Source organism: Chlamydotis macqueenii, chromosome 22 (assembly GCF_036417535.1).
Source record: "Chlamydotis macqueenii isolate bChlMac1 chromosome 22, bChlMac1.mat, whole genome shotgun sequence".
NCBI classification, from domain to species: Eukaryota; Metazoa; Chordata; class Aves; order Otidiformes; family Otididae; genus Chlamydotis; species Chlamydotis macqueenii.
In genome coordinates this window covers 5,432,091-5,445,779 of record NC_141577.1, presented here as the reverse complement: position 1 = coordinate 5,445,779, position 13,689 = coordinate 5,432,091, and the positions used below count along the sequence as shown (strand labels likewise).

The 13,689-nt window shown below is 58.7% G+C and overlaps 1 protein-coding gene across 1 annotated transcript; it reads left to right on the top strand.

The window, feature by feature from the left end:
- The first annotated feature begins 405 nt into the window (after window positions 1-405).
- Window positions 406-12,749, top strand: THEMIS2 (thymocyte selection associated family member 2). Its single transcript, XM_086765099.1, has 5 exons — window positions 406-504; window positions 9,032-9,172; window positions 9,272-9,472; window positions 9,754-10,878; window positions 11,638-12,749. Exons 1-5 carry the CDS (start codon window positions 411-413, stop codon window positions 11,730-11,732), a joined length of 1,656 nt encoding a protein of 551 aa, XP_086621225.1. The 5' UTR covers window positions 406-410; the 3' UTR covers window positions 11,733-12,749.
- Window positions 12,750-13,689: the final 940 nt, after the last annotated feature.

Here is a 13,689-nt window from a genome sequence, read left to right as displayed (position 1 = left end):
CCGTTGCTGTAGCTGGCCCGGCCACAGAGGGGTATGGGATATGGGACACGAGCGATGGGGACAACCTGGGCAGGACAGGCTGGGGCATCTGTCCAGCCAGGGCAGCCCCATGGCAGTGCCAGGAAGGTCCATGCCGTCACCCAGCCTCAGCACCAGCAGCACCAGCAGGGCCAGGACTGGGGGACACCAAGCCGTGATGGGTGACCAAGGCCAGGAAGAGGGCTGTCCCAGCAGAGCATCGGTCAGTTGTTACAGGCTGGAGAGCGGCCAGCAGCATGGGTCTGCTGTCAGAGAGGGAACTTAACTAGAAGGAGAAGTGAAAAGCACGCAGAAGCGAAAGCAGAGCCCAGAGCTGCTTCCTATGCGGTTCCCCTCTCGTCAGAGTCCCCAGAGCACCCGGCAGTGTGGCCATGGAGCCTCTCTCCTTCCAGGAATACATCTGCTCCCTGGACCCCGCCACCCTTCCCCGCATCCTCAGGATTTGCTCCGGTGTCTACTTCCAAGGTGAGTGCTGGGTGCTCGCTGCCTGCAAAGGGTGCCCCCAGGCTGGGCCACCTCCCTCCGCCAGCAGCCCAGGCTCCCCGTTCCTGCCTTGAAGACGGCTGGTCCCCTGCCACCGGGGTGCCCGTGCACAGGTCCTTGTTCCACCACCTTGTTCCTTGTGCCTAAGGCACAGCTGCTTGCAAAAAACCTTTCTCTTCTACCCACCCTGGCACCCACCCATCTGAGTGCCCCAGTGCATTTGGTCGTGCTGCTCAGAAAGCAGTGGGGCACCAAAAACCATCCAGGCTGGTCCTCAGCTTCATGCACAGCTTTTGCCCAAAGCAGTGAATCACCTGTTGGTGGCGGCTGTGGCAGGGATGGAGCCCTGTGCCTGGAGGAAGGTGGGACGACGTTGCTCCTGGCCCCGGGGCTCTCTGCTTCCTCCTGCGGCCTGTCGCTGGAGACATTGTAGGTCAAGGAGAAGCCTTGACCAACGTGGCTTCCTCAGCTGGTGGCAATGTTGGTGATGAAACGGAGACAGAAATTTGCAGGTGCTTTTGCTGGATTTCTGGGGCTCCCAAAAAAAAGCTGGGAATGCACAGCAGGATCCTGGCAACACCAGTGTGGCAATTGCCGTCAGGACTTGGAGGATGCGTGGCATTTGTTTAGGTTACACTGACTTTTCAAGAGCAGGAGTGATTGGTGCAGTGGTCTCACTCTGCTTCTCTGTAGCTCACTTGGGGTGGATGTCTAGCTTTCCCAAAGACTTCTGGTGGCCCCGGTAACATCTGAATGTTGCTAAATGAGTAAAAATGCCACTGTTTAACAACAGCAGTCGATTTGTTTAGCAGTTGCTAGTAGTCGTGGGGAGGTAACTGGTGCTTTCTGCCTCGCATAGCGCCGGGTTTGTCATGAGTTCATCTCACTGGGAGACGTTTGGGGCTGCGCAGAAGGTTTGGCAGCAGCTCAGTGAACGCAGAGATTTAAGGGTAGACAGGGCTGTTGCTTGTGTTGGAGGGTATCACGATGTGGCGGCATAGCCTGAGGGGCTCCTGCTCCAGGAAAGGCACCTCTACCCCGTCCCTTCGCAGCATGATCAAGCACCAAACCTTTCCTGCTGCCTTCCTCATCTGAGTTCTGTCGGTTCAGCCTCCAGCCATTCCCATTCTGCTTTTCTGCACTGCTTTTCCCCTCTGTTGTGACCCCTGAACAGTTAACCAGCACTGGAATCTTTCCAGGGCGTGGGATGTTCAAGATTCCAGGTATTCCTGATTCCTTAGAAATAAACATCAGCCCAACAAAGCTCTCAGCCGTCCTGGCGTGTTCCCTTGGCGGCTGGCGAAGGTGCTGGACCTTGCAGAGCAGAGTGCACCGGGGGTTGAGCAGCGCTGCACGCTGCAGACGTGCTGTTCTGCACTGGTGATGTTTCTCGAACACTTCTGGATTTCCTGCCATTACTTATGATCTGATTACTTCTGGGGTTTTTTTTTTAGCAAAAAATTTCAGTGAGTGCTCAAGATGTCAAACAAAACTGTTGCTGCTCTTGGCCCCCTCTCTCAGCCACACGCTTCTCACCTCCTCTGTGCTCTTGATCCTGCTTTGTGTCGCTAGACCTCTCTGGCTCGGTGCTGCAGCAGAGCTGAAGAGTGTTTTGGGGTCCTGCACAGGGCACCCACAGCCATGTGTGTCTGTGTGTCTCGTTGCCGGCCGTGGGGTCCAGCCGTGCCACATGTGTGTGGAGTGAACCAGGTCTCTGCACCCACGGCGTGAGGAAACACTGTGCAGCTCAGCTGTGGATTACCTCCTTTTTCACAGCGTGACGGAGGGACACTGGGCTCACGCAACACACGATACCTTATGAAACTTCCTGGTTTTCATCCGCCTCTTCCTGTGGTGGGTTTTTTTCACATTTATTTCCACTTTGAGGTTCCCCCAGCTCCCGGGGGGCAGGCACCCTCCTGGCCAGTCTCGCTCCGCTGCTCCCACCTGCGCTCCTGAGGGAAGCGGCGGTCAGTGGCGCAGTGCCTGCAGCAGCGTCCATCCCCCTGCGCATGGTGGCAATATCCAGCCCATCTCGGACGGCACGTCCAGCCTTGGGTCCATCCGTCCTGCCCAGACCCACGGGGGTGCGTGCCAGGGCTCCAAACCAACACATTCCTACCGTGGCCAAAGGCACCAGCTCGCCCCGCTCACGGGGTGAATCCGTGCCAGCCCCACCTCTGCCCACCACTGAGCCCACTGAGCAGCTCTGCCCTTCCCTGAAAAGCTGCCCTCCTTCCCCCACACCCTGCATGCCACTTCTGCAGTCCCAGGGGTCAGGGTCCCCTTGGCCCCACCGAGATTCGCAGGGACCTCTCGAGATCATTCAGGCCAACCCCCAGCTCAAGCAGGGTCAGCTGCTTGCCGAGGACTTTGTCCAGCTGGGTTTTTAATATCTCCAGTGATGGAGACCTCACAATCTCTCTGGGCAACCTGTCCCAGTGCTGGACCACCATCACAGTAAACAATCTTTTTCATGGAATCACAGGATGGTTTGGGTGGGAAGGGACCATTAAAGCCCACCCAGTCCAACCCCCCTGAAGAAGCAGGGACATCTCCAACCAGATCAGGTTGCTCAGAGCCCCGGCCAACCTGGCCTGGAATGTTTCCAGGGATGGGGCATCCACCACCTCTCTGGGCAACCTGGGCCAGTGTGAAAATTTTTTCCTAATATCCAATCTAAATCTACCTCCCTCTATTTTAAAACCATCACCCCTCGTCCTGTCACACCAGGCCCTGCTGAAGAGTCTCTCCCCACCTTTCCTGCAGCCCCCTTTAGGCACTGGGAGCCGCTCTCAGGTCTCCCCGGAGCCTCCTTTTCTCCAGGCTGAACAGCCCCAGCTCTCTCAGCCTGGCCTCACAGCAGAGCTGCTCCAGCCCTCTCAGCATCTGCGTGGCCTCCTCTGGACCCTCTCCAACAGCTCCACGTCCTTCTGATGTTGGGGGCTCCCCGCTGCGGGTGGGGGTCTCACCAGAGCGGAGCTGAGGCGCAGAATCCCCTCCCTCGACCTGCTGCCACGCTGCTGCGGGTGCAGCCCAGGATGCGGTTGGCTTTCTGGGCTGCAAGCGCACATTGCCGGCTCATGCTGAGCTTCTCGTCCACCAGCACCCCCAAATCCCTCTCCTCAGGGCTGGTCTCGATCCAGCCTCCACTTTGCCTGGATTTGTGCCTGGGATTGCCCCGACCCACGTGCAGGACCCTGCACTTGGCCTGGTTGAACTTCAGGAGGTTGGCACGGGCCCACCACTCCAGCCTGTCCAGGTCCCTCTGGATGGCATCCCTCCCTTCCAGCGTGTTGATGGCACCACACAGCTTGGTGTCATCGGCGAACTTGCTGAGGGTGCACTCTATCCCACTGTCCATGTCGCCGACAAAGATGTTGAACAGGGCCGGGCCCACACGGATCCCTGAGGAACACTACCCATCACCGGTCTCCACATGGACATTGAGCCGTTGACCACCACTCTCTGAGTGCGGCCATCCAGCCAACTCCTTATCCCACCGAGTGGTCCGTCCATCACACCCATGTGTCTCCAGTTCAGAGAGAAGGATGTCGTGCGGGACAGTGTCAAAAGCTTTGCACAGTTCCAGGTAGATGATGTCAGTTGCTCGTCCCTTGTCCACCGATGCTGTAACCCCTTCATAGAAGGCCACCAAATTGGTCAGGCACGATCTGCCCTTGGTGAAGCCATGTTGGCTGTCACCAACCACCTCCTTGCTCTCCATGTGCCTTAGCATGGTTTCCAGGAGAATCTGCTCCATGACCTTGCCAGGTACAGAGGTGAGGCTGACCAGCCTGGAGCTGCCCAGGTCTTCCTTGTTCCCCTTTTTAAAAATAGGGGTTATGTTTCCCCTCTTCCCATCATTGGGAACCTCACCAGACTGCCACAATTTCTCAAATATGATGGCCAGCGGCTTGGCAACTTCATCCGCCATTTCCCTCAGGACCCGCGGATGCATCTTATTGGGTCCCATGGACTTCTGCACCTTCAGGTTCCTCAGATGTTCCTGAACCTGCTCTTCCAGTATAGTGGGTGGTTCTTCATCCTCCCAGTCCCTGCTTTTGCCTTCCACAGCTTGGGCAATGTGACTAGAGCCCTTATCGGTGAAGACTGAGGCAAAAAAGTCATTGAGCACCTCAGTCTTCTCCATGTCCCAGGTAACCAGAGCACGCGTTTCCTTCTGGAGAGGGTCTGCATTCTCCCTGGACTTCCTTTTGTCCCCGACTTACCTGTAGAACCTCTCTTATTGCCCTTGACGTCCCTGGCCAGATTCAATTCCGTCAGGGCTTTAGCCTTCCTTACCCAATCCCTGGCCTCTCGCACAACCTCTCTGTCGCCCTCCCAGGCTACCTGTCCATCCTTCCACCCTCTGTAGGCTTCCGTCTTTGTTTTCAGTTGGTCCAGGAGCTCCTTGCTCATCCACGCAGGCCTCCTGGCATTTTTGCCGGACTTGCTTTTCATTGGGATGCATGGCTCCTGAGCTTGGCGGAGGTGCTCCTTGAACCAACTTTCCTGGGCCCCTCTTCCCTCCAGGGCTGCATCCCGTGGCACTTTTCCCATCAGATCCCTGAAGAGCCAAAGTCCAGGGTGGAGAGCAGAGAGCTTGCTGTGCAGCCTCCTCGCTGCCCTGAGGGTCTTGAACTCCACCATCTCATGGTCACTGCAGCCAAGGCTGCCCTTGAGCTCCATGTCCTCCACCAGCCCCTCCCTGTTGGTGAGAACGAGGTCCAGCATGGCACCCCTCCTCGTTGGCTCCTCTATCGCCTGCAGGAGGAAATTGTCATCCACCCACTCCAGGAACCTCCTGGATTGCCTGTGCCCTGCTGTGTTGTCCCTCCAACAGATGTTGGGGTGGTTGAAGTCCCCCATGAGGACCAGGGTTTGTGACTGCGACACTGCTCCTGTCTGCCTGTAGCTGGCCTCGTCTGCTCGGTCCTCCTGGCCAGATGGCCTGTAGCACACCCCCACCGTAATGTCCCCTGTCCCTGCCCTTCCTCTAGTCCTGACCCATCAGCTCTGTCAGCTCCTCCTCCATCCCCAGGCACTCCAACTGGTTTCTGACATAGAGAGTGACACCCGTTCCTCCTCTCCCCTGCCCGTTCTTCCTAAAGAGCCTGTATCCTTCCATCCCAGTGCTGCAGTCGTAGGAGTCGTCCCACCACGTCTCCGTGATGCCAACAAGGTCTTAGCCCTGCTCGTGTGCACACATCTCCAGCTCTTCCAGTTTGTTCCCCATGCTGCGTGCATTGGTATACGAACACTTGAGCTGGGCCCCCCCGACAAATCCGACTTGCTGGCTGGAGCGACAGGAGTTCTTCTGGTCTGCCGTTTAAGTTCACTTGCACTTACCTGCGATCCTTCCCCAGCCTCTGGGCACTTGGTGCTGGCACTGGTGCCACGCTGACAGAGGTGGGCTGGACAGTGCTCCCCCTCCCCCAGCAACACCAATTTAAAGCCCTCCTGACGAGCCTGGCAAGCCTTGGGCCAAGGACACTCTTCCCGTCTCGGTTAGGTGCACCCATTAGCCCCTAGTAGACCAGGCTTCTCTAAGCGAGTCCCATGGTCTAGGTAGCCAAAGCCCTGGCTGTAGCACCACTCCATAAGCCATGAGTTGACCTGCCAGATTCGTCTGGCCCTTTCAGGCCCCTTCCCTTCGACTGGGAGGATTGATGAGACCACCTGCACTCCAGAGTCCTTGACTGTTGTACCCAGGGCCCTGAAGTCCCTCTTGATGCTCCCCAGGCTGCTGCTGGCTGTGTTGCTGGCGCCCGCATGAAAAACCAGCAACGGATAGTAGTCCGTGAGCCGTACAAGGTTTGGTACTCTCTTAGTGACATCCCTGATACGAGCCCCCGGGGCACAGCACACCTCCCGAGAGAATGCCCCAGGTCGGCAGATGGGAGCCTCCGTACCTCTCAGGAGGGAGTCACCCACTGCTACCACGAGTCTCCTTTTCTTGGTAGCGCTAGTTATCACTCGAGCCAGTCGGGCTACCTCGCACGGCTCCCGTGCCTCCCCCGAGCTGCTGGGTCTTACTTCTTCAGTCTGCAGAGCAGCAAAGCGGTTCTGCAGGGGCACCTCGGGGTTTGGGGGAAGCCTCTTCCTCCCGCTGGCCCTTGCCTTCGTGAGCTTCCACTCCCCAGCATCTTCTGCCTGCTTCCTTACCGCATGTGTCAGTGGTGGGGTTTTGGTTGGTTGACCGGGGGCTGTGGTTCCAGTGCAGACTGTGCTTGGAGCCAAGTACCCAGCTCCCTCTCAGCCTCCCTGATGTCCCGCAGCCTCCTGACCGCCTCCTGCAGCTCAGCCCCTGCCGCAGGAGCTGCTCCACCTGGGCACAGCTTCTGCAGGCAGGGCTGCTCCTGTCCCTGCCCCGGGAGCGGGGTCCAGGCCCTGCCTGCAGCCCGAGGTCTGCACTGCAGCCTCCCCCTCGGCTGCTCCGTCTGCACGGCAGCATCAGCCACCGCTGAGACAGCTGGTGTAGACCTCCCAGCCAGAGCTGGAGCCTTTGCTCTCAGGCGCGTGTTCACCAAGTTGCTTGAGTGTCGGGCACGGCAAATGCCCTGGGTCAGCATCCTCCCTGCGCACCCTGCCCTCCCGAACTGCTGCACAAACTGCCACGTTTTCTTATGTTCAGATGAAGTTTCGTGTGTTCCAGTTTTTGCAGGTTGCCTCTGGTCCTGACACTGGGCACCACTGAGAAGAGCCTGGCTTTGCATGCTCCCTTCAGGTATTCATATACATCAATGAGATTTCCCCCGGAGCCTCCTCTTCTCCAGGCTGAACAGCCCCAGCTCTCTCAGCCTGGCCTCACAGGAGAGCTGCTCCAGTCCCTTCATCATCTTGATGGCCCTTTGCTGGGACACGGCACCCCATTCTCACCAGCGCTGAGCAGAGGGGAGCGGGGGGTCACCTCCCTCGACCTGCTGACACTGCGTTGCCTCATGCAGCCTAGGATGCTGTTCACCTTCTTGGCAGCAAGGCGGAGTCCTGTTCAACTTGGTGTCCACCGGGACCTCCAGGTTCTTTTCTACCAAGCTGCTTTCCAGCCACGTGGCCTCCAGCAGGTGCTGGTGCCAGGGGCTATTCCTTCCCAGGAACAGGACTTTGCTCTTCTCCTTGCTGAACTCTGTGAGGCTCCTGTGAGCCCGTTTCTGCAGCCTGTCCAGGTCCCTCTGGATGGCAGCATGACCCTTCGACCTATCAGCCTGTCCTCCCAGTTTTGCGTCATCTGCAAACTTGCTGAGGGTGCGCTCTGCCCCACCTCCAGATTGTTAACAAAGAAGTTAAACATCACCCTCCGAGCCCAGCCCTTCAGCCAGGTTTCAGCCCACCTCAGTGTCTGCTCATCCAGCCTGTTCTTCATCAGATTCTCTATGAGGACGTGTTGGGAGATAGTGCCAAAAGCGCTACTGAAGTCAAGGTAAACAAGACCCACTGCTCTCCCCTCGTCCATCAAGCCAGTCAGCTCGCTGGAGAGGGTGACCAGGTTGGATAAGTGTGATTTCCCCGTACTGTCTAGTCCAAATGATCTTTTTGTCCTTCATGTGCCTGGTAATGGGTTCCAGATTACTTGTTCCATCACCTTCCCAGGGCTGGAGTGGAGCATGACTGGCCCATAGGTCCCTCTCTTGCCTGTCTTGGAGATGATAGGAATGACATTTGCTTTTTTCCCCAGTCTTCAGGAACCTCTCTCAATTGCCTATGACCTTTCAAAGATAATAGAGCATGGCCTCACAAAGTCAGCACTCACAGGTGCATCCCGACAGGCCCCATGGACTTCTGTCTGTCTGTTTAGTGCTCCCTTACCCGGTCCTCCTCCACCAAGGGTAGGTCTTCCTTGCTCCAGACTTTCCCCCTGATCTCAGGGGGATTCCGGAAGGCTGGTCATACCTGTAGAGACTGAGGCCAAGGAGGTACTGAGCACGTCAGCCTTCATTGTGTCCTTTGTCAGCAGGTCCCCTGCCCCATTTGGCAGCAGACTTGCTTTCTCCCCAGTCTCCCTTTTGCTGATGATGTACCTGGAGAAGCCTTTCGTATTGCCCTCCACATTTCTCAACAGACTCAGCTCTGGGCAGGCTGGGGCTTCCCTAACCCCATCCATGCTAGACCATCTCTCTGTGCTCCTCTGGGGCCACCCGCCCCTGCTGCCACCACTCGTGCACATCCTTCTTGTGTTTGGCTTTGGTCAGGAGCTCCCCACTGTTGGACCAGAGCACCAACCACCTGCAGGTATTCTGCGGAAGCACTGAAGGACAGCTTACAGACAGTGGGGAGGCACTGGGACAAGATACCCAGAGAGGCGGTGGATGCCCCATCCCTGGAAACATTCCCGGCCAGGTTGGCCGGGGCTCTGAGGAACCTGATCTGGTTGGCGATGTCCCTGCAGGGGATATGTCCATGGCAGCAGGTTTGAACCAAATGACCTGTGAAGGTCCTTTCCAACCCAAACCATTCTGCAATTCTGTGAAATGCTGGTAGAGGTGTTTTCTCCCTCCTCTCTCTGCAGGGTCCGTATACGAGATCTCAGGAAACGAATGCTGCTTGTCGACAGGCGATCTGCTGAAAGTCATGGCCGTGGCACTGCAGAAGGTCATTTGTGAGGACACGGAGACGGGGCAGACAACGGAGCTGCCACCAACATTTAAGGGTGAGCAGGGCTGCCCTGTCCCAGCCTGAACCCAAGGGATGCCCTCCTCCTGAGGCAGACCTTTGCAGCCCCCGTGGGCTCAGCCTCATTGTCCCACAGGTCTCTTCAAGCCTGCCTCAGCCGCTGGGCCATATCCGTTGCGACGGGGACCCTTCCCAGAGGGCCGCCAGCAGCAGGGCCTGACGCTGCACCAGGTGCTGAGATGGTGGGATGGGCGGCCACAGCCCCTGCTGTGCCCCGCCATCGGCCCCCGCGCCCTGCTCCTGCACCCCGTCTACGAGGTGCACGCTGCCATGCACCGTGAGTCCAGGCAGGGCAAGAGGGGTGCCAGGGTCGGGGGGGTCGGGGTGGGGGTCCTGCAGGGTCAGGATTGGAGTGCTGAGGGGTTCAGGGTGAGGCTGTGGGGTCAGGGCAGGGATGCTCTGGGGTTGGGATGGGGGTGCGGCCGAGTTGGGGGCCTACACCAGTTTGGTGCTGGGAACCCAACGCACAGAGTGTAGGGGCAAATGTAGTGGGGGTCCTCTCCCACTCGGGGCCAGGAAGAGGTGGAGTAGGGGGTCAGGGCTGCTCTGTCCCCGCAGTGCGGCGGGATGTGGTGAAGATCCCCTCCACACTGGAGGTGGACGTGGAGGACATCACGGAGGAGGCGCAGCACGTCCACTTCGCCCGGTCGCTGCTGCTCAGTGAAGTCCTGGAGATGGAGGAGGTGCTGCCAGCTCAGGCCGAAATCCTGGAGGGACCGGCTGGCCCCGCCATCTTCGAGAGCGCCTGGGTGCCGCGGCTGCGGCGAGGGCAGTGGCTGCAGCTCCACAGCCGCTCCCGTGCCTGGCGGGTCCTGGCCTCGGCCCCCAGCAGCGGCCGCCATTTCCTCCTCTCCAGTGCCTATGAGGGCCGGTTCCGCCGGCGGCCCCGGCAGTTCACGGGCGTGCAGGAGCTGGCAGCCAGCCTGCAGCCTGGCCGGCGACTGCACGTGGTGGTGATGCAGGACTGCGAGGGCCACGGGGACGATGTGCCCCCGCTTGGCGTGGGCGACCGGCTGGAGGCCCGGGGGCTGCAGGGGAAGGGCCTCGGCGCACGGCTGCTCTGCCACCGCCATGGCGGAGAGGAGGAGGAAGGCGAGGAGCTGCTGCTGCCACTGGACCTGGGGGGCAGCTTCATGGAGGAGGCGTGCGACAGCAAGAAGTACGGGCTGGTGGAGCTGCTGGAGCAGCAGCCGCTGCCCTGCGAGGTACGGGTGGTGGCCCCCGACCCGGGGCTGGAGCGGGACGCGCTGGGCACCCTGCCCGCCCTGCGGCTGGAGGCCCGCCTGGACCAGCCCTTCCTGGTGGGCAGCTTCTGCGAGGAGCCAGAGGAAGGCTTCGAGATCCCGCCGCGGTGGCTGGACTTCTCCATCCTGCTGAGCGAGGGGCCCGTCCACCCCCGGGCCCCCTGCACCCGCCGCTCCCGGATGGAGGAGCTGACCGAGCCCTTCTACTACCAGCTGCTGGCCCAGCTGCCCAGCAGCCCAGTCCCGCCGCCCCCGCGGCCCCCCAAGCCGGCGCAGGCAGGGGTGGGCTCCAAGGGAAGGTGCCACTCAGCTGGACCCCCGATCCCCAGCTCCTCACCGATGAGCACCCACCTGGCTCCTCCACCACCAACGCTCCCAGCCCTGTGCCGGCCACACTCTCCCAGCCAGCATGGCTGGCGGGAACCCCCCAGGGACACAGGTGAGGCCCCCGGTGCCTCCCGGGCCCCGGCCCCTCCACAGGGCTCAGCCTGGGGACGTGCTGCCATGGTGGGAGGACAGGGTTCCCCAGCAGCTTCAGCAGATCATGAGTAACTGAAGGGTGCTGCTGGCCACCACCAGACTGGGGCTGCCCACACGGGGACCTGGGGCAGGGGTGCTGAGCTGCAAACATCTGCACCCCTGCCAACCGGGACCCTATGGGGACTGCACCTCCCCATCCCCTTGTCCCACATGTAGGGGGACCTGTGAGGGATTGCCCCATCCCCACGTCCCACATGTTGAAGGGACCCATTGGATTCGCCCCATACCCTTGTCCCACATGCTGGGAGGAGACACGTGGTGGGGCTGCCCCATCTCTTTGTCCCATATGCAGAGGGGCCACCCCAACCCCTTGTCCCACGCGAGGACCATGGCACTAGGGAAGCAGGGCCCGACCTCAAGGGCGACAGCGCGGTGAACATCGCCAACAAACCCTTAGCCTCCATCTGCCATTGAGTACCTTCCCACCTCCCCCACCCCTAGGTCGCGGGGGACCCATGGCCCCCAAAGCTGGTGTCTGCCACCTCTCTGCCACTGCAGCATGAGAGGCCCTTCTCCCCCCACCCCTTTGGTCCCCGCTGTGTCCGGGCACAGCCCAGAGCAAGGAGTTGGGAGGGCTGGTCAGGGCGTACCTCGTGGGGTTTCTGCTGTGGTCCGTGGCGGTGCGGCTCTGCAGGCTGTGCTCTCTCTTCCCTTCCAGGCACGGAGAGTGACAGCGATGAACACGATTACGAAACTGTTGATGACAACATTCAAAAGACAACTCTCAAAATGCAGGCAATGTTTCCTTTCTAGTCTTCCAGTTCCTGGAAGCCACCCAGCCTCCAAGTACTCTGAGACAGGACATCACTGGTTATTGCAGGGGCTGAACACAGCCCTAGGGATCCACAGCACAACCTCCAACTGCCTCCATCCTGCAGAAAGGTGCCCACTTTCCTCGAAGGCAAGCAGCCTGCACGCCGCCGGGACAGCCCCAGGCACAGAATAAATCCCGCTGTTGTGCTGCGGGCTGTGTCCTCAGCTGTCACCCGTGGGACTCTCCAACAGCACCAGACCAGCACACAGCTGCGTGGCCACCAAGATGCCACTGAGATGCCAGCCCAGACCCTGGGACACAGATCCCAGTCTGCTCCGCTGCACTACCACGGCATCTGGGCTGGGGTTACGGATACTCCCAGATGGAGATGCTTTGGGGCATGTCCAGACACGTGGGGTGGGATGGGGTTAGGAGGAGACATGACAAGGTACTTCACACGGTGCACGCGATGCCCCAGCTGGGGCTGGAACCACTGAGTGACAGATTTTTACAACTGCACATCAGAAATCCATTTTCATAAGGCAGACGCTGCACTTTTCTCAAGTACAACCAAATGCGCTTCTCGCTCTGGCCTCATTTCTCACCAAGGTTGCAGAAACATTCTAAGATCGCCATGGCTTTATGTTTTGCTGGAGCAACATCTGTCCTAGACCTCCCCGGTCCCCTCCTGCTTGCGAGCGTACTTGTCGCACTCTTGCAGATTCTTGGCCCCTACAAAGGCCCCTGCTGCACTCACGGCATTGGATGCAAAAAAAATGACCTGAAAACCAAATAAGGACCAAAGTTCAACTCTTCTTTTGCCGGAATTTTGTCAAAGCCCTGGGAAAGCAACACAAACACCTCATAGTCCTGACATGCGTCAAGGGAAAAGAGCTGACAAGGAGAGAGCTTTACACTGAAAGCAAGCAGGCGTTCCACTCCTGCATCGTGCACTGTGCTCCTCTTCTTTTGAATCAGAGTTGGAAAATAAATTTTAAATTTCATTTAAGATCAAACTGGGTCTTTTTCCTCTCTCTCAGTGAAGAGGTTTCAGTTTTTCCTTTCCTGTCATTCCTCACTGAGCACCTAGGCCAGAGCCCCAGTGCTGCAGAGAGGATCTCATTCATTCGAGCTCAGCTCAAGTCCTGGCTTGGGTTTGGGCTGGTTTCCTTCTCTGGCTCCGGTTCTGCCTTGGGATTTACACTCAGTCAAATCAACAAGGTGGGAGAGGCACTGACTGTTGCTGTTGAGATCCTTTCACAGAATACTCGTCCAGGTAGGGAGAACCGGCGCTAGCTGTTCCTTATCAGCCCCTAAAGCATAGGGGGCTGGACTTCTCCCTCCTGCTGAGCGAGGGGCCCGTCCACCCCCAGGGCCCCCTTCACTCGTGGCAGAGAATGACAGGATGGTTTGGGTTGGAAGGGACCTTTAAAGATCATCTGGTCCAACTCCTTCCACCAGACCAGGTTGCTCAGATCCCCGGCCAACCTGTCCTTGAACACTTCCAGGGATGGGGCATCCACAGCTTCTCTGGGCAACCTGGGCCAGTGTCCCACCACACTTGTGAAAAATATATTGCTTATGTCTAACCTAACCCTACCTTATTTCAGTTTGAAACCATTGCCCCTACAGGCAATGGTAGAATGTCTCTCTCCATCTTCTACACAGGTCCCCGTATTGAAGCATGGCCATAAGGTCTCCCCGGAGCCTTCACCAGGCGGAACAGCCCCAACTCTCTCAGCTGTCTTCACGGCTTCACATGATGTCACAGCTTCAACCAAGAGATCCACTGCAGTGGCAGGGCCCAACAGGTGTTTAAGTCATCCCAAAATCCAGTTTTTCCTTCTGCAAGGGGAAAACTAATTGCTGGACTATGGCTGAGGAGATTATGGCCTCCAGGGATGAGGAGCAGAGCAGAGCTCTGAAAATGCCCAAGGGTTTTTCCTTATCTCCTTC

Coding starts and splice junctions, on each gene's coding strand:
- THEMIS2 (XM_086765099.1), top strand. CDS start 411: ATGGAGCCTCTCTCCTTCCAGGAATACATCTGCTCCCTGGACCCCGCC. Junction 505..9,031: donor CTCCGGTGTCTACTTCCAAG/GTGAGTGCTGGG, acceptor CTCTCTCTGCAG/GGTCCGTATACGAGATCTCA. Junction 9,173..9,271: donor GCTGCCACCAACATTTAAGG/GTGAGCAGGGCT, acceptor ATTGTCCCACAG/GTCTCTTCAAGCCTGCCTCA.